Below are 20,000 nucleotides of genomic sequence, written 5' to 3' on the forward strand. Positions count from 1 at the left end.
CAGAGAGAGACAGAGAGAGAGAAAGAGGGGGGAGAGAGGCAGACAGAAAGAGTGAGAGACAGAGAGAGAGAAAGAGAGAAAAGGAGAGAAAGGGAAAGCCAGAGAGAGAGAAAGACAGACAGACAGAGAGAGGGAGAGAGAGAGAGAGAGAGAGAGAGAGAGAGAGAGAGAGAGAGAGAGAGAGAAAGAGAGGGGGGGCAGAGAGAGACAGAGAGAGAAAGAGGGGGGATAGAGAGAGAGAGAGGCAGACAGAAAGAGAGTGAGAGAGAGAGAGAGAGAGAGAGAGAGAGAGAGAGAGAGAGAGAAAAGGAGAGAAAAAGAAAGCCAGAGAGAGAAAGACAGACAGACAGAGAGGGAGGGGGGGGCAACTAATCCACAGATTGAATGATAGACATATCAACTGATGGACAGACAGAGAAAGAGAAAAAGACAAAGACAAAGACTATTATTTCACACTGTCCATCATCAGAAAGTCCACTACAGACCTAACACACACCAGTGTTAAACAGATACAGGACCCAGTGCTGCACCAGTCACAGTGACCCTGACTGTAGTAACATTGCTTTGTGTTTCTATTGTGAACAGAACAATAAACCTACAGCATGTTTGGTTTGCAGCAGCAGGGTTAGGTCTGATTTCCGCCTCTGCTCTGTGTGCATGGGTTTCCTTTGCCAGTCCAGAGACGCAGTAAACTGATTGGCATTTCTAAACTGTCTGTAGTGTGTGAACAGGTGTACGAGTGGATGAGTGTGTGGGTGTGTGTGGGTGGGGACTGGCTAGAAAATACAAAGCTAGAGAGCCTGTCATGTTATATTTCTATTTATTATTGATCACAGTTTCAGAAAGAATATGCCTTGGTGTTGTGCAGGATGTCTATTAGTTACAGTAACTTAGGAATGTACAAATTTAGCCTATATAATCTATTGCAGAAGAAGCATGTACACACACACACACACACACACGACATACAAGAATGGACACTGTATAACATCACTTCCTTTTAGTGAAGCAACTAGCTACTGTTACACAACAGACTCCTCTGATTTATATCCGGTTACTGTACATTGAGGTCAAACCAATTTGATCTTTTCTGTGCTTTATGTACTGTGTGTAGTACAAACTGATTAGAAAATTATTTGTGGCTAAGAATAGTCTTTTTTAATTATAGAAAACTTTTGTATTATGTTGCTGTTTAACAAATGTTTTGAATTACAGGTCATTTGGGCTGGATGGATTTGTGTCATCTGTAGTCTGAACATAAATGATAACAGATAGATTTAGATTCTTGTGAAGCTCCTTCACGACAGTGGTCGTTTCTGAGGTCACTCTCAGACTGATATCTGTACATACACTTGTATTGCCAAAAGTTTTGGGCCGTCTGACTTTACATGCTCATGAATGTAATATGGAGTTTGCCCCGCCCTTTACGGCTATAACAGGTCCAACTGTTCTGGGAAGGCTTTCCACAAGGTGTAGGAGTGTGTTTATGGGAATTTTTGACCATTCGTCTAGAAGCACATTTGTGAGGTCAGACACTGATGTTGGAGGAGAAGGCCTGGCTCACAGTCTCCGCTCTAATTCATCCCAAATGTGTCTATCAGGTTGAGGTCAGGACTCTGTGTAGTTCCTCCACACCAAACTCGCTCATCCACGTCTTTATGGACCTTGCTTTGTGCGCTGGTGTACAGTCATGTTGGAACAGGCAGCGGTCGTCCCCAAACTTTTGCCACAAAGTTGGGAGCATGAAAATGTCCAAAATGTCTCGGTATGCTGAAGCATTAAGAGTTCCTTTCACTGGAACTAAGGGGCCCGAGTCCAACACCTGAATTGAATGATTTGGAGAGGTGTCCTAAAACTTTTGGCAATATAGTGTATATACAGTACATAAATCAGCTGTAACATCTGCCTAGTATTGCAAGTTCCCATTTTGCCGTCAAAAGATCTCCGATCCGCCGAGGCACAAACTCCACAAGACCTCTGAAGGTGTGCTGTGGTATCTGGCATCAAGACGTAAGCAGCAGATCCTTACGTCATGAAGAAGGGCCTCCATGGGTCAGACCGGTTTGTCCGACACATTCCACAGATTTTTGATCGGATTGAGCAAGTCAACACCTTGCAACCGAATCTATATCACCTTCTTAACACGTGTCATAATAATGAGAAAATCCACGGTATTCCCTTCACCTGTCAGTGGTTTTAATATTATGGCTGATCAGATTTCATTAAGGAATAAAATAATCTTCAGCTCTGAAACTCCTTGTTTGTTTTGTTTCTTCATATTGCTAAATTACAGCAGCATTAGAAGACATGAGAGCAAACATTATCTCTTAATATACAAAGTACATCAGCTGTAAAGACAAGAGTTACTGTCAAGACCTATGCAGTTATATAGTTCTAGGCTTTTTTTTTTTTTTTTAAACGCCCAAAAGACTAAAAATTAGTCTCAGGACCTGGTGATTTTCATGTTCTTGCTATTATTCGGAAATATTTACTGACTTCTTTAGAAACTAGCGCATTTTCCAAAAACCGTACAGACACGTTTAGTTTTAAAAAGAGCGAGACAAACCGCATTTAACCCACAGACAACAGGAACTGAACCTGTAGTGTTTGTTAAACACTGTGACGCATACATTTCTGGGTATTGTTTGTGTCATGTTATGAGACATACTAAAGAAACTGTAACAGTGTAAAAAGCCGATAGAAGAGAAGCGTGAAATGAAGTAAAACGATAGAGACAGGGAAACCGGGTGTTATTTTATTTGGATGATTCTGTAGATATAATTCCTTTTCGTGAAGATTTCTGCTTTAAACATAGAAGGATCTTGTTTAAAAATGGTTAAAATCCATGTTAAAAATCCATCTTCAGGAGACAAAAATGCTTGCAGGGTTTTTTTTTTAAAAAAAGCACAAAATTATAAATATGGGATACAACAAGCATGTGGAGATAGATCTTCAAAGCACAGCTAAGGCTTACTTACAATACAGTACGAATCCTGCAGGTTTACTGAAGGGATGGGAGATTTTTTCAAATTGCCGTGTAGAATACGAATAAAACACAAAGGTGTTGCTTGGAAAAGAAACTACTAATGGTGATATTACAGTAGAATAACCCAGTGGCCGAAAACCTTTGTTCGTCTTTAAATAGAGGTTCCTCTTTCGTAAGCTTGATCTTCAAAAAGAAGTGCAGAAGCCACAATGTGTTGCAAGAGCAGAAAAATGGCGTGCAGACAAAAAGTAAAAGAAAACTAATTACACAGTGAGGAAAATGGCTGAAACGTTTCGGCGAACGTGAAGGCTAAAACAAGTTAATGCTAAACAAGGAAGAGCAATTTTACACGAACCTTTAACGAAATCGTAAAAACCTTCGTCTTATAATATTTAAAATAAATCCAAAACAGCCTTATCTATTATAATACAAAAGAAAGATCTTAATAATAAAAGGAAACAGTGCATTTGGGAACCAGCCACACACCAAGCACAACAGTGGCAGAGGAGTTGGAACAGTGCATGTTTGTGTACGAATGCATCCTGTCCTGTGCTTATGTGAAAGGAACGGTGGGAAAAAAAGGTGAAGTGGAACTAAAAAAGAAAAAAAAGTGCTGAGGATGAATGTGAATTCAAGTAACAAGTTCTCGAGACGAAGCTCTGTCGCTTTGAAGCCTTCGCTGGTTCTCATCGGCTCTTGCGGTGTTCCGTCACGCTCGTCGACGTCTCCAAAGCCTCCCCTTTCGCAGCGTGGGACAGAAGCTCCACCCACTTGTCCATTAATTCTACGTCTGGGGCACTGAAGAGCAGTGCATGCTGGGAGTGGCTGAGCCTGAACACATGCTTGCCTTCTGCCTTCTCAGAGGGTGTTAACATCGTGCTGACCTCGTAAGCAGGTAGAGAGATGGTCCGGGCTCTGTGTACATCCTGATGAGGAAGATAAAGAGTCGTTGATTGATTATTCAAATGAGTGTGGCTAATCAGAATACATTAACACATTAGGTCATTTTTAATATCCCGGGCTTCGAAATCAGTGTGAATACAGGTTTAATGTATGTATGAGACGACACAAAGGACAAGTTTGTTTAGTCATTCATCAACATGATGCAGATGAAAACATACAAATGAAATAAGGAGAAAAAAAAAAAAAAAACACTCAAGCACTAGCTGCAAAAATGCTAATATTCCCTTTGGAAATTGTTTTGGAAGAGGACACCCAATATATATATTGCACTTAGATGCGAAAAAGCATGGTACAAATAATTGTAGATTAAAATGAGTAGAGATTAGCATTTTAGAGTCATCAAGTCTCCCCAAATATTTTTATAGCATTTTCATCTCACTACAAAATGCAAGCATTTAGAGTTCACTAGGGCTGTTTGTCCACCAAAGGTAGCGGGAAACTTGTTAGGACACGTGACGTCATGGAAGAACCAGAAGATTTTTAAATGAAACTCTGGCTGCGAGCTAAAACTGGGTCAAGGATGGCTTTTCCAGCAGGAATGTGATCCAAAAGCCACACAAAAATGGGTCGATGACCAAACAATGAAGTAGTCATTGAAGAAGGCCATCCCAGTCCCCTGACCTAAACACTTTTCAGACCACAAGAGTGAGCCGAGGATGCTGGAGGATCTAGAGAGATTCCGTATTATGGAATGGTCTCAGATTCCTTGCTTTGGGTTCTTTCATTTCAGCAAGCATTACACAAGAAGAATCGTCATGTTGGAAAAAGGAGGTTGCACAAAGCACAGAATGCCACAGGGTGCCAATACTTTTGCCACATGCAATTCGCATGTGCAGATACTTAATCACAAAGGCATTTCTCATAATCTGTACCAATTTAACCCTCATCGCAATTGAATGTATATAATCCTTATATATACATATATATATATACACATATATATATACACATATATATATATACACATATATATATACACATATATATATATATACACATATATATATACACATATATATATACACATATATATATACACATATATATATACACATATATATATACACATATATATATACACATATATATATATATACACATATATATATACACATATATACACATATACACATATATATACACATATATATATACACATATACACATATATACACATATACATATACACATATATATATATATATACATATATATATATATACATATATATATACACACATATATATATATACACATATATATATATACACATATATATATATATACACATATATATATATACATACATATATATACACATATATATATATATATATATATATATATATATATATATATATATATATATATATATATATATATATATATAAATAATGTGTGTGTGTGTGTATATATAACAATTTTGTGAGCACTTTCTAACAGAAACCAAGATTGATTTCATCATAAACATAAAAGAAAGAAATGAAGATACAGATGAACAAAATGAAGAATAATCATGTGAAGCTGAAGAGAGTGCAGAGACAGAGACCGGCTAGAGGTGAGTAAGCACCAGACAGTCGATACGAGGTCAGGAGAAGACTTGGACAATCCCCCTGACCTCAATCTTCCTAAAGAAGCAGACAAGGTAAGCACAAAGACACACACTGTATTGTACCTGGCTGCTGGTCTGTAGGTGAAGCGTTAGTGGTTCTGCTTTTGTGATGGCCACCCAGGTCTTAGTCCAGGTCTTACCTTTCTCCTGAACCATGAGCTGGCTGCATAGTACATAACTGTCGTCCACAAAGGAGAGCTGCTTCTGCAACACCACATAAGGATTAGACACCTGTATTACCTGCTTCTGTGTCACAGCAGTGTGTGTTTGGGGGGGTGGATTTTGGGCTAAGCCTGTATACATATTTGGATATACTGTACATTTACTCACATAAATCATGCCACTTAAGCACTGCCGTAACTAATTTCAATTGTTCGTACCTACACCGTTTCATTCCAGATGTGAGACAGCTGTTAAGAGAACTGGAAGAGGAGGTGGTGGTATGTGGTAGTTGTGTGACAGCACACTTCTTTATATATGTGGGTGGCATGGTGCTTTGGAACATGTTTCTCGTGTTTCATAATTCATGGGAAACTATAGTTTGCTGTGGAACAGTATCTTCTGGTGCTAGTTTTTATTAGCTATTTAGCAACCAGTGACAAGAAATGACTCATTTAAGGTTTGACGCGTCTTACCTCTACCGGGCTTTTTTTCTTCTGCTCAACACTGCCCCCTGGCGTCCCATCAGCTCCATGCAGGACTTCGTAACACTGTTTACACACGCGGATGTTTTTGGTCTCTGACACCTTCGAGCATTTACCACAGACGGCCTGCAGGGGGCAGCAGAGAAGAAGAAATGGCACAATCACTCCACAGACATACCACCACCGTCCACTTTATTAGGAACACCTGTACTGAGCATTTATGTAGCTGCCTAATCAGCCGATCATGTAGTCGTGGCTTATAATGTTCACCTCATTGACTAAGCATGACATGGATGTTGGTACTAGATGAGCTGGTTTTACAGAAACTGCTGATCAGCTGGGAATTCACACACATCAGTCTCTAGAGTTTACACAGAATGATGCTAAAACCTAAAAAAAAAAAAAAAAAGGCATCCCTGCAGCTGAAACCCTTTTCTGATGAGAGAGATCAGATGATAATGACCAGACCGATCTGAAAATCTACAGTATCTCAAAATAAGCGCTCTATAATCGTACTGCGAACTCACACAACTCATCTGGTACAAACATCCATAGAACACTTTTCTTCATTTTGATGATTGATATGAACTCTAAGCTCTGAAGTGAAGCTCTAACAAATGATTCTGAAGCAGAAAGTAAATGAACAATGACTGTGTAAGGTTTCTAAGTTTCAGCAGATAATATCTGAGACCTAGTGAATATACTGTACAGTAAACTTTGCCCCACAGGAGCCGTATATGAAGTTAGCCCCGGCACTCACAGCTGAACAGTTCTTGCAGTGGTGCTTGCGTTTCGTGAAGTTAAAGTTCTCGTTGCAGCCTTTACAAGTCTCTTTCTCCTTCTCACGTTTCTTTGAACTCCTCTGCACACAAGATTCACACATGCACACACACTTAAAGCAATGCAATGAAGCACATAGTGTACCAAATGAGAGAGAGAAAGAAAGAAAGAAAAAGAAAGAGAGAGAGAGAGAGAGAGAGAGAGAGAGAGAGAGAGAGAGAGAGAAAGAAAGAAAAAGAAAGAGAGAGAGAAAGACAGAAAGAGAGAGAGAAAGACAGAAAGAGAGAGAGAAAGACAGAAAGAGAGAGAGAAAGACAGACAGACAGACAGACAGACAGACAGACAGACAGACAGACAGACAGACAGACAGACAGACAGACAGAAAGAAAGAAAGAAAGAAAGAAAGAAAAAAGAAAGAAAGAAAGAGCGAGAGAATGAGAGATAGAAAGAGAGAAGGAGATAGAGAGAGAAAGGGAGAGAGATTTCTACTCACTCTTTCATTCACACCTCCATCTGAATCCACAGATGCACTACTAAATAGACTCTGAAGATACAAAAAACATCAAGGTTCAAACAGTCATGAACTGACCAAGACAATATCCTTACAGTATCACTGTTTATTATTATTATTATTATTATTATTATTATTATTATCTCTGCAGAACTGCTGTAGCTCGCTCATGCTGTGTGTGTGTGTATGTGTGTGTTCACTCGTCTGATATGCTGTGTGTGTGTTCACTTGTCTGATATGCTGTGTGTGTGTGTTCACTCGTCTGATATGCTGTGTGTGTGTGTGTGTGTGTGTTCACTCGTCTGATATGCTGTGTGTGTTCACTCGTCTGATATGCTGTGTGTGTGTGTGTGTGTGTGTTCACTCGTCTGATATGCTGTGTGTGTTCACTCGTCTGATATGCTGTGTGTGTGTGTGTGTGTGTGTTCACTCGTCTGATATGCTGTGTGTGTGTGTGTGTGTTCACTCGTCTGATATGCTGTGTGTGTGTGTGTGTGTGTGTGTTCACTCGTCTGATATGCTGTGTGTGTGTGTGTGCGTGTGTGTTCACTCGGCTGATATGCTGTGTGTGTGTGTGTGTGTGTGTGTTCACTCGTCTGATATGCTGTGTGTGTGTGTGTTCACTCGTCTGATATGCTGTGTGTGTGTGTGTGTGTGTGTGTGTTCACTCGTCTGATATGCTGTGTGTGTGTGTGTGTGTGTGTGTTCACTGGTCTGATATGCTGTGTGTGTGTGTGTGTGTGTGTGTGTTCACTCGTCTGATATGCTGTGTGTGTGTGTGTGTGTGTGTGTGTGTTCACTCGTCTGATATGCTGTGTGTGTGTGTGTGTGTGTGTGTGTGTGTTCACTCGTCTGATATGCTGTGTGTGTGTGTGTGTGTGTGTGTTCACTCGTCTGATATGCTGTGTGTGTGTGTTCACTCGTCTGATATGCTGTGTGTGTGTGTGTGTGTGTGTGTGTGTTCACTCGTCTGATATGCTGTGTGTGTGTGTGTGTGTGTGTGTTCACTCGTCTGATATGCTGTGTGTGTGTGTGTGTGTGTTCACTCGTCTGATATGCTGTGTGTGTGTGTGTGTGTGTTCACTCGTCTGATATGCTGTGTGTGTGTGTATGTGTGTGTTCACTCGTCTGATATGCTGTGTGTGTGTGTGTGTGTTCACTCGTCTTATATGCTGTGTGTGTGTGTGTGTGTTCACTCGTCTGATATGCTGTGTGTGTGTGTTCACTGGTCTGATATGCTGTGTGTGTGTGTGTGTGTGTGTGTGTTCACTCGTCTGATATGCTGTGTGTGTGTGTTCACTCGTCTGATATGCTGTGTGTGTGTGTGTGTGTTCACTCGTCTGATATGCTGTGTGTGTGTGTTCACTCGTCTGATATGCTGTGTGTGTGTTCACTTGTCTGATATGCTGTGTGTGTGTGTGTGTGTGTTCACTCGTCTGATATGCTGTGGGTGGGTGTGTGTGTGTGTTCACTCGTCTGATATGCTGTGTGTGTGTGTGTGTTCACTCGTCTGATATGCTGTGTGTGTGTGTGTGTTCACTGGTCTGATATGCTGTGTGTGTTCACGTGTCTGATATGCTGTGTGTGTGTGTGTTCACTCGTCTGATATGCTGTGTGTGTGTTCACTCGTCTGATATGCTGTGTGTGTGTGTGTTCACTCGTCTGATATGCTCTGTGTGTGTGTGTGTGTGTGTGTGTGTTCACTCGTCTGATATGCTGTGTGTGTGTGTGTGTGTTCACTCGTCTGATATGCTGTGTGTGTGTGTGTGTGTGTGTGTGTGTACTCGTCTGATATGCTGTGTGTGTTCACTCGTCTGATATGCTGTGTGTGTGTGTGTGTGTGTGTTCACTCGTCTGATATGCTGTGTGTGTTCACTCGTCTGATATGCTGTGTGTGTGTGTGTGTGTTCACTCGTCTGATATGCTGTGTGTGTGTGTGTGTGTGTGTGTGTGTGTTCACTCGTCTGATATGCTGTGTGTGTGTGTGTGTGTTCACTCGTCTGATATGCTGTGTGTGTGTGTGTGTGTGTTCACTCGGCTGATATGCTGTGTGTGTGTGTGTGTGTGTTCACTCGTCTGATATGCTGTGTGTGTGTGTGTTCACTCGTCTGATATGCTGTGTGTGTGTGTGTGTGTGTGTGTGTTCACTCGTCTGATATGCTGTGTGTGTGTGTGTGTTCACTGGTCTGATATGCTGTGTGTGTGTGTGTGTGTGTGTTCACTCGTCTGATATGCTGTGTGTGTGTGTGTGTGTGTGTGTGTTCACTCGTCTGATATGCTGTGTGTGTGTGTGTGTGTGTGTGTGTGTTCACTCGTCTGATATGCTGTGTGTGTGTGTGTGTGTGTGTGTGTGTGTGTTCACTCGTCTGATATGCTGTGTGTGTGTGTGTTCACTCGTCTGATATGCTGTGTGTGTGTGTGTGTGTTCACTCGTCTGATATGCTGTGTGTGTGTGTTCACTCGTCTGATATGCTGTGTGTGTGTTCACTTGTCTGATATGCTGTGTGTGTGTGTGTGTGTGTTCACTCGTCTGATATGCTGTGGGTGGGTGTGTGTGTGTGTTCACTCGTCTGATATGCTGTGTGTGTGTGTGTGTTCACTCGTCTGATATGCTGTGTGTGTGTGTGTGTTCACTGGTCTGATATGCTGTGTGTGTTCACGTGTCTGATATGCTGTGTGTGTGTGTGTTCACTCGTCTGATATGCTGTGTGTGTGTTCACTCGTCTGATATGCTGTGTGTGTGTGTGTTCACTCGTCTGATATGCTCTGTGTGTGTGTGTGTTCACTCGTCTGATATGCTGTGTGTGTGTTCACTCGTCTGATATGCTGTGTGTGTGTGTGTGTGTTCACTCGTCTGATATGCTGTGTGTGTGTTCACTCGTCTGATATGCTGTGTGTGTGTGTGTTCACTCGTCTGATATGCTGTGTGTGTGTGTGTTCACTCGTCTGATATGCTGTGTGTGTGTGTGTGTTCACTCGTCTGATATGCTGTGTGTGTGTGTTCACTCGTCTGATATGCTGTGTGTGTGTGTGTTCACTCGTCTGATATGCTGTGTGTGTGTGTGTGTTCACTCGTCTGATATGCTGTGTGTGTGTGTGTGTGTGTGTGTGTGTTCACTCGTCTGATATGCTGTGTGTGTGTGTGTTCACTCGTCTGATATGCTGTGTGTGTGTGTTCACTCGTCTGATATGCTGTGTGTGTGTGTGTGTGTGTGTTCACTCGTCTGATATGCTGTGTGTGTGTGTTCACTGGTCTGATATGCTGTGTGTGTGTGTGTTCACTGGTCTGATATGCTGTGTGTGTTCACTCGTCTGATATGCTGTGTGTGTGTGTGTGTTCACTCGTCTGATATGCTGTGTGTGTGTGTTCACTCGTCTGATATGCTGTGTGTGTGTGTGTTCACTCGTCTGATATGCTGTGTGTGTGTGTGTTCACTCGTCTGATATGCTGTGTGTGTGTGTGTGTTCACTCGTCTGATATGCTGTGTGTGTGTGTTCACTCGTCTGATATGCTGTGTGTGTGTGTGTTCACTCGTCTGATATGCTGTGTGTGTGTGTTCACTTGTCTGATATGCTGTGTGTGTGTGTGTGTGTTCACTCGTCTGATATGCTGTGTGTGTGTGTTCACTCGTCTGATATGCTGTGTGTGTGTGTTCACTTGTCTGATATGCTGTGTGTGTGTGTGTGTTCACTCGTCTGATATGCTGTGTGTGTGTGTGTTCACTCGTCTGATATGCTGTGTGTGTGTTCACTTGTCTGATATGCTGTGTGTGTGTGTGTGTGTGTTCACTCGTCTGATATGCTGTGTGTGTGTGTGTTCACTCGTCTGATATGCTGTGTGTGTGTGTGTGTGTGTGTTCACTCGTCTGATATGCTGTGTGTGTGTGTTCACTGGTCTGATATGCTGTGTGTGTGTGTTCACTGGTCTGATATGCTGTGTGTGTTCACTCGTCTGATATGCTGTGTGTGTGTGTTCACTCGTCTGATATGCTGTGTGTGTGTTCACTCGTCTGATATGCTGTGTGTGTGTTCACTCGTCTGATATGCTGTGTGTGTGTTCACTCGTCTGATATGCTGTGTGTGTGTGTGTGTGTGTTCACTCGTCTGATATGCTGTGTGTGTGTGTTCACTCGTCTGATATGCTGTGTGTGTGTGTGTGTGTGTTCACTCGTCTGATATGCTGTGTGTGTGTGTTCACTCGTCTGATATGCTGTGTGTGTGTGTGTGTGTGTGTTCACTCGTCTGATATGCTGTGTGTGTGTGTTCACTCGTCTGATATGCTGTGTGTGTGTGTGTGTGTGTGTGTGTGTTCACTCGTCTGATATGCTGTGTGTGTGTGTGTTCACTCGTCTGATATGCTGTGTGTGTGTGTGTGTGTTCACTCGTCTGATATGCTGTGTGTGTGTGTGTGTGTTCACTCGTCTGATATGCTGTGTGTGTGTGTGTGTGTTCACTCGTCTGATATGCTGTGTGTGTGTGTTCACTCGTCTGATATGCTGTGTGTGTGTGTGTGTTCACTCGTCTGATATGCTGTGTGTGTGTGTGTTCACTCGGCTGATATGCTGTGTGTGTGTGTGTTCACTCGGCTGATATGCTGTGTGTGTGTGTTCACACGTCTGATATGCTGTGTGTGTGTGTGTGTTCACTCGTCTGATATGCTGTGTGTGTGTGTGTGTGTTCACTCGTCTGATATGCTGTGTGTGTGTGTGTGTGTTCACTCGTCTGATATGCTGTGTGTGTGTGTGTGTGTTCACTCGTCTGATATGCTGTGTGTGTGTGTGTGTTCACTCGTCTGATATGCTGTGTGTATGTGTGTGTTCACTCGTCTGATATGCTGTGTGTATGTGTTCACTCGTCTGATATGCTGTGTGTGTGTGTTCACTCGTCTGATATGCTGTGTGTGTGTGTGTTCACTCGTCTGATATGCTGTGTGTGTGTGTTCACTCGTCTGATATGCTGTGTGTGTGTGTGTGTGTTCACTCGTCTGATATGCTGTGTGTGTGTGTGTGTTCACTCGTCTGATATGCTGTGTGTGTGTGTGTGTGTGTTCACTCGTCTGATATGCTGTGTGTGTGTGTGTTCACTCGTCTGATATGCTGTGTGTGTGTGTGTTCACTCGTCTGATATGCTGTGTGTGTGTGTTCACTCGTCTGATATGCTGTGTGTGTGTGTGTGTGTGTGTTCACTCGTCTGATATGCTGTGTGTGTGTGTGTGTTCACTCGTCTGATATGCTGTGTGTGTGTTCACTCGTCTGATATGCTGTGTGTGTGTGTGTGTGTGTTCACTCGTCTGATATGCTGTGTGTGTGTGTGTGTGTGTTCACTCGTCTGATATGCTGTGTGTGTGTGTGTTCACTCGTCTGATATGCTGTGTGTGTGTGTGTGTGTGTTCACTCGTCTGATATGCTGTGTGTGTGTTCACTCGGCTGATATGCTGTGTGTGTGTGTGTTCACTCGTCTGATATGCTGTGTGTGTGTTCACTCGTCTGATATGCTGTGTGTGTGTGTGTTCACTCGTCTGATATGCTGTGTGTGTGTGTTCACTCGTCTGATATGCTGTGTGTGTGTGTGTTCACTCGTCTGATATGCTGTGTGTGTGTGTTCACTGGTCTGATATGCTGTGTGTGTGTGTGTTCACTCGTCTGATATGCTGTGTGTGTGTGTTCACTCGTCTGATATGCTGTGTGTGTGTGTTCACTCGTCTGATATGCTGTGTGTGTGTGTGTGTTCACTCGTCTGATATGCTGTGTGTGTTCACTCGTCTGATATGCTGTGTGTGTGTGTGTTCACTCGTCTGATATGCTGTGTGTGTGTGTGTGTGTGTTCACTCGTCTGATATGCTGTGTGTGTGTGTGTGTGTTCACTCGTCTGATATGCTGTGTGTGTGTGTTCACTCGTCTGATATGCTGTGTGTGTGTGTGTGTGTTCACTCGTCTGATATGCTGTGTGTGTTCACTCGTCTGATATGCTGTGTGTGTGTGTGTGTTCACTCGTCTGATATGCTGTGTGTGTGTGTGTGTGTTCACTCGTCTGATATGCTGTGTGTGTTCACTCGTCTGATATGCTGTGTGTGCGTGTGTGTTCACTCGTCTGATATGCTGTGTGTGTGTGTGTGTTCACTCGTCTGATATGCTGTGTGTGTGTGTGTGTGTTCACTCGTCTGATATGCTGTGTGTGTTCACTCGTCTGATATGCTGTGTGTGTGTGTGTGTGTTCACTTGTCTGATATGCTGTGTGTGTGTGTGTGTGTGTGTTCACTCGTCTGATATGCTGTGTGTGTGTTCACTCGTCTGATATGCTGTGTGTGTGTGTTCACTCGTGTGATATGCTGTGTGTGTGTGTTCACTCGTCTGATATGCTGTGTGTGTGTGTGTGTGTGTGTGTTCACTGGTCTGATATGCTGTGTGTGTGTGTTCACTCGTCTGATATGCTGTGTGTGTGTGTATGTGTGTGTTCACTCGTCTGATATGCTGTGTGTGTGTGTGTGTGTGTTCACTCGTCTGATATGCTGTGTGTGTGTGTGTGTGTGTGTGTGTGTTCACTGGTCTGATATGCTGTGTGTGTTCACTTGTCTGATATGCTGTGTGTGTGTGTGTGTTCACTCGTCTGATATGCTGTGTGTGTGTGTGTGTTCACTGGTCTGATATGCTGTGTGTGTTCACTTGTCTGATATGCTGTGTGTGTGTGTGTTCACTTGTCTGATATGCTGTGTGTGTGTGTGTGTTCACTCGTCTGATATGCTGTGTGTGTGTGTGTGTTCACTCGTCTGATATGCTGTGTGTGTGTGTGTTCACTCGTCTGATATGCTGTGTGTGTGTGTGTTCACTCGTCTGATATGCTGTGTGTGTGTGTGTTCACTCGTCTGATATGCTGTGTGTGTTCACTCGTCTGATATGCTGTGTGTGTGTGTGTTCACTCGTCTGATATGCTGTGTGTGTGTGTGTGTTCACTCGTCTGATATGCTGTGTGTGTGTGTGTGTTCACTCGTCTGATATGCTGTGTGTGTGTGTGTGTGTGTGTTCACTCGTCTGATATGCTGTGTGTGTGTGTGTGTGTGTGTTCACTCGTCTGATATGCTGTGTGTGTGTGTGTTCACTCGTCTGATATGCTGTGTGTGTGTGTGTGTTCACTCGTCTGATATGCTGTGTGTGTGTGTGTGTGTTCACTCGTCTGATATGCTGTGTGTGTGTGTGTGTGTGTTCACTCGTCTGATATGCTGTGTGTGTGTGTGTGTGTGTGTGTGTGTTCACTCGTCTGATATGCTGTGTGTGTGTGTGTTCACTCGTCTGATATGCTGTGTGTGTGTGTGTGTGTTCACTCGTCTGATATGCTGTGTGTGTGTTCACTCGTCTGATATGCTGTGTGTGTGTGTGTGTGTGTGTGTGTTCACTCGTCTGATATGCTGTGTGTGTGTGTGTGTGTTCACTCGTCTGATATGCTGTGTGTGTGTGTTCACTCGTCTGATATGCTGTGTGTGTGTGTGTGTGTTCACTCGTCTGATATGCTGTGTGTGTGTGTGTTCACTCGGCTGATATGCTGTGTGTGTGTGTGTTCACTCGTCTGATATGCTGTGTGTGTGTGTTCACACGTCTGATATGCTGTGTGTGTGTGTGTGTTCACTCGTCTGATATGCTGTGTGTGTGTGTGTGTGTTCACTCGTCTGATATGCTGTGTGTGTGTGTGTTCACTCGTCTGATATGCTGTGTGTATGTGTTCACTCGTCTGATATGCTGTGTGTGTGTGTTCACTCGTCTGATATGCTGTGTGTGTGTGTGTTCACTCGTCTGATATGCTGTGTGTGTGTGTTCACTCGTCTGATATGCTGTGTGTGTGTGTGTGTTCACTCGTCTGATATGCTGTGTGTGTGTGTGTGTTCACTCGTCTGATATGCTGTGTGTGTGTGTGTGTTCACTCGTCTGATATGCTGTGTGTGTGTGTGTGTGTGTTCACTCGTCTGATATGCTGTGTGTGTGTGTGTTCACTCGTCTGATATGCTGTGTGTGTGTGTGTGTTCACTCGTCTGATATGCTGTGTGTGTGTGTTCACTCGTCTGATATGCTGTGTGTGTGTGTGTGTGTGTTCACTCGTCTGATATGCTGTGTGTGTGTGTGTGTGTGTTCACTCGTCTGATATGCTGTGTGTGTGTGTGTTCACTCGTCTGATATGCTGTGTGTGTGTGTGTGTGTGTTCACTCGTCTGATATGCTGTGTGTGTGTTCACTCGGCTGATATGCTGTGTGTGTGTGTGTGTGTACTCGTCTGATATGCTGTGTGTGTGTGTGTGTGTTCACTCGTCTGATATGCTGTGTGTGTGTGTGTTCACTCGTCTGATATGCTGTGTGTGTGTGTTCACTCGTCTGATATGCTGTGTGTGTGTGTTCACTCGTCTGATATGCTGTGTGTGTGTGTGTTCACTCGTCTGATATGCTGTGTGTGTGTGTTCACTCGTCTGATATGCTGTGTGTGTGTGTGTGTTCACTCGTCTGATATGCTGTGTGTGTGTGTTCACTCGTCTGATATGCTGTGTGTGTGTGTTCACTCGTCTGATATGCTGTGTGTGTGTGTGTGTTCACTCGTCTGATATGCTGTGTGTGTTCACTCGTCTGATATGCTGTGTGTGTGTGTGTTCACTCGTCTGATATGCTGTGTGTGTGTGTTCACTCGTCTGATATGCTGTGTGTGTGTGTGTGTGTTCACTCGTCTGATATGCTGTGTGTGTGTGTTCACTCGTCTGATATGCTGTGTGTGTGTGTGTGTGTTCACTCGTCTGATATGCTGTGTGTGTTCACTCGTCTGATATGCTGTGTGTGTGTGTGTGTTCACTCGTCTGATATGCTGTGTGTGTGTGTGTGTGTTCACTCGTCTGATATGCTGTGTGTGTTCACTCGTCTGATATGCTGTGTGTGCGTGTGTGTTCACTCGTCTGATATGCTGTGTGTGTGTGTGTGTTCACTCGTCTGATATGCTGTGTGTGTGTGTGTGTGTTCACTCGTCTGATATGCTGTGTGTGTTCACTCGTCTGATATGCTGTGTGTGTGTGTGTGTGTTCACTTGTCTGATATGCTGTGTGTGTGTGTGTGTGTGTGTTCAGTCTTCTCATATGCTGTGTGTGTGTTCACTCGTCTGATATGCTGTGTGTGTGTGTTCACTCGTGTGATATGCTGTGTGTGTGTGTGTGTGTGTGTGTTCACTGGTCTGATATGCTGTGTGTGTGTTCACTCGTCTGATATGCTGTGTGTGTGTGTTCACTCGTCTGATATGCTGTGTGTGTGTGTGTGTGTGTGTTCACTCGTCTGATATGCTGTGTGTGTGTTCACTCGTCTGATATGCTGTGTGTGTGTGTTCACTCGTGTGATATGCTGTGTGTGTGTGTGTGTGTGTGTGTTCACTGGTCTGATATGCTGTGTGTGTGTTCACTCGTCTGATATGCTGTGTGTGTGTGTTCACTCGTCTGATATGCTGTGTGTGTGTGTGTGTGTGTGTGTTCACTGGTCTGATATGCTGTGTGTGTGTTCACTCGTCTGATATGCTGTGTGTGTGTGTTCACTCGTCTGATATGCTGTGTGTGTGTGTGTGTGTGTTCACTCGTCTGATATGCTGTGTGTGTGTGTTCACTCGTCTGATATGCTGTGTGTGTGTGTGTGTGTGTGTGTGTTCACTGGTCTGATATGCTGTGTGTGTTCACTCGTCTGATATGCTGTGTGTGTGTGTTCACTCGTGTGATATGCTGTGTGTGTGTGTTCACTGGTCTGATATGCTGTGTGTGTGTGTGTGTGTGTGTGTGTGTTCACTGGTCTGATATGCTGTGTGTGTGTTCACTCGTCTGATATGCTGTGTGTGTGTGTTCACTCGTCTGATATGCTGTGTGTGTGTGTGTGTGTGTTCACTCGTCTGATATGCTGTGTGTGTGTGTTCACTCGTCTGATATGCTGTGTGTGTGTGTGTGTGTGTGTGTGTTCACTGGTCTGATATGCTGTGTGTGTTCACTTGTCTGATATGCTGTGTGTGTGTGTTCACTTGTCTGATATGCTGTGTGTGTGTGTTCACTGGTCTGATATGCTGTGTGTGTTCACTTGTCTGATATGCTGTGTGTGTGTGTGTGTTCACTCGTCTGATATGCTGTGTGTGTGTGTGTGTTCACTCGTCTGATATGCTGTGTGTGTGTGTGTTCACTCGTCTGATATGCTGTGTGTGTGTGTGTTCACTCGTCTGATATGCTGTGTGTGTGTGTGTTCACTCGTCTGATATGCTGTGTGTGTGTGTGTTCACTCGTCTGATATGCTGTGTGTGTGTGTGTTCACTCGTCTGATATGCTGTGTGTGTGTGTGTTCACTCGTCTGATATGCTGTGTGTGTGTGTGTGTTCACTCGTCTGATATGCTGTGTGTGTGTGTTCACTCGTCTGATATGCTGTGTGTGTGTGTTCACTTGTCTGATATGCTGTGTGTGTGTGTGTGTGTGTTCACTCGTCTGATATGCTGTGTGTGTGTGTGTGTGTGTGTTCACTGGTCTGATATGCTGTGTGTGTGTGTTCACGCGTCTGATATGCTGTGTGTGTGTGTTCACTTGTCTGATATGCTGTGTGTGTGTGTGTGTGTGTGTGTGTTCACTGGTCTGATATGCTGTGTGTGTTCACTCGTCTGATATGCTGTGTGTGTGTGTGTGTGTTCACTGGTCTGATATGCTGTGTGTGTGTGTTCACTCGTCTGATATGCTGTGTGTGTGTGTTCACGCGTCTGATATGCTGTGTGTGTGTGTTCACTCGTCTGATATGCTGTGTGTGTGTGTGTGTGTGTGTGTGTTCACTGGTCTGATATGCTGTGTGTGTTCACTCGTCTGATATGCTGTGTGTGTGTGTGTGTGTGTTCACTGGTCTGATATGCTGTGTGTGTGTGTTCACTCGTCTGATATGCTGTGTGTGTGTGTGTTCACTCGTCTGATATGCTGTGTGTGTGTGTGTTCACTCGTCTGATATGCTGTGTGTGTGTGTGTTCACTCGTCTGATATGCTGTGTGTGTGTGTGTGTTCACTCGTCTGATATGCTGTGTGTGTGTTCACTCGTCTGATATGCTGTGTGTGTGTGTGTGTGTTCACTCGTCTGATATGCTGTGTGTGTGTGTTCACTCGTCTGATATGCTGTGTGTGTGTGTTCACTCGGCTGATATGCTGTGTGTGTGTGTTCACTCGGCTGATATGCTGTGTGTGTGTGTGTGTGTGTGTTCACTCGTCTGATATGCTGTGTGTGTGTTCACTCGTCTGATATGCTGTGTGTGTGTGTGTGTTCACATGTCTGATATGCTGTGTGTGTGTGTTCACTCGTCTGATATGCTCTGTGTGTGTTCACTCGTCTGATATGCTGTGTGTGTGTGTTCACTCGTCTGATATGCTGTGTGTGTGTGTGTTCACTCGTCTGATATGCTGTGTGTGTGTGTTCACTCGTCTGATATGCTGTGTGTGTGTGTTCACTCGTCTGATATGCTGTGTGTGTGTTCACTCGTCTGATATGCTGTGTGTGTGTGTTCACTCGTCTGATATGCTGTGTGTGTGTGTTCACTCGTCTGATATGCTGTGTGTGTGTGTGTTCACTCGTCTGATATGCTGTGTGTGTTCACTCGTCTGATATGCTGTGTGTGTGTTCACTCGTCTGATATGCTGTGTGTGTGTGTTCACTCGTCTGATATGCTGTGTGTGTGTTCACACGTCTGATATGCTGTGTGTGTGTTCACTCGTCTGATATGCTCTGTGTGTGTGTGTGTGTTCACTCGTCTGATATGCTCTGTGTGTGTGTGTGTTCACTCGTCTGATATGCTGTGTGTGTGTGTGTGTGTGTGTGTGTGTGTGTGTTCACTCGTCTGATATGCTGTGTGTGTGTGTGTGTTCACTCGTCTGATATGCTCTGTGTGTGTGTGTGTTCACTCGTCTGATATGCTGTGTGTGTGTGTGTGTGTGTTCACTCGTCTGATATGCTGTGTGTGTGTTCACTCGTCTGATATGCTGTGTGTGTGTGTTCACTCGTCTGATATGCTGTGTGTGTGTGTTCACTCGTCTGATATGCTGTGTGTGTGTGTTCACTCGTCTGATATGCTGTGTGTGTGTGTTCACTCGTCTGATATGCTGTGTGTGTGTGTTCACTCGTCTGATATGCTGTGTGTTTGAGTGTTTTGCTTTCCCAGAACAGATTGTTATTTTAGCTCTAATAGAATCATCTAATATTCTAAAAAAAAGCAGATATATGGACAAAAAGGTAAGTACACCAGCAGTACACACAAGCACAGTTAACTGGTCAGCTGAACAGATGAAGAGTACTGTACCGGTGAGTCGGGGATGTGCTCTTCTTCACGGGATAAGGAGCTGCTGAAGGCTTTATTAAATGTCTCACTTTTCTGTTTTTGCTTATCGATTGTGGCCAAGATGACCTAAGACAGATAACAGTATAGTCAGAGAGAGGGGAGGGGGTTAGGTCTGTCCTATCATTTCATACATCACACACCACTAAAGTACGTGCT

The 20,000-nt window shown here is 43.9% G+C and overlaps 1 protein-coding gene across 2 annotated transcripts in view; it reads right to left on the bottom strand.

The window, feature by feature from the left end:
• Positions 1-2,731: 2,731 nt before the first annotated feature.
• fgd (faciogenital dysplasia) overlaps positions 2,732-20,000 on the bottom strand; it is a 58,521-nt gene continuing 41,252 nt past the window's right edge. The window contains exons 14-19 of one of the 2 annotated variants that reach the window (XM_058389898.1): positions 19,806-19,910; positions 7,479-7,529; positions 6,966-7,067; positions 6,197-6,331; positions 5,625-5,765; positions 2,732-3,912 (exon numbers count right to left, since the gene is read on the bottom strand). In XM_058389898.1, the coding sequence (XP_058245881.1) occupies positions 3,673-3,912; positions 5,625-5,765; positions 6,197-6,331; positions 6,966-7,067; positions 7,479-7,529; positions 19,806-19,910 (774 nt within the window). In that variant the 3' untranslated portion in view covers positions 2,732-3,672. The remainder of the gene's footprint in view (positions 3,913-5,624; positions 5,766-6,196; positions 6,332-6,965; positions 7,068-7,478; positions 7,530-19,805; positions 19,911-20,000) is intronic. The other variant, XM_058389899.1, reaches the window with a different exon arrangement.

This window comes from Hemibagrus wyckioides, linkage group LG05 (genome assembly GCF_019097595.1).
Source record: "Hemibagrus wyckioides isolate EC202008001 linkage group LG05, SWU_Hwy_1.0, whole genome shotgun sequence".
NCBI classification, from domain to species: Eukaryota; Metazoa; Chordata; class Actinopteri; order Siluriformes; family Bagridae; genus Hemibagrus; species Hemibagrus wyckioides.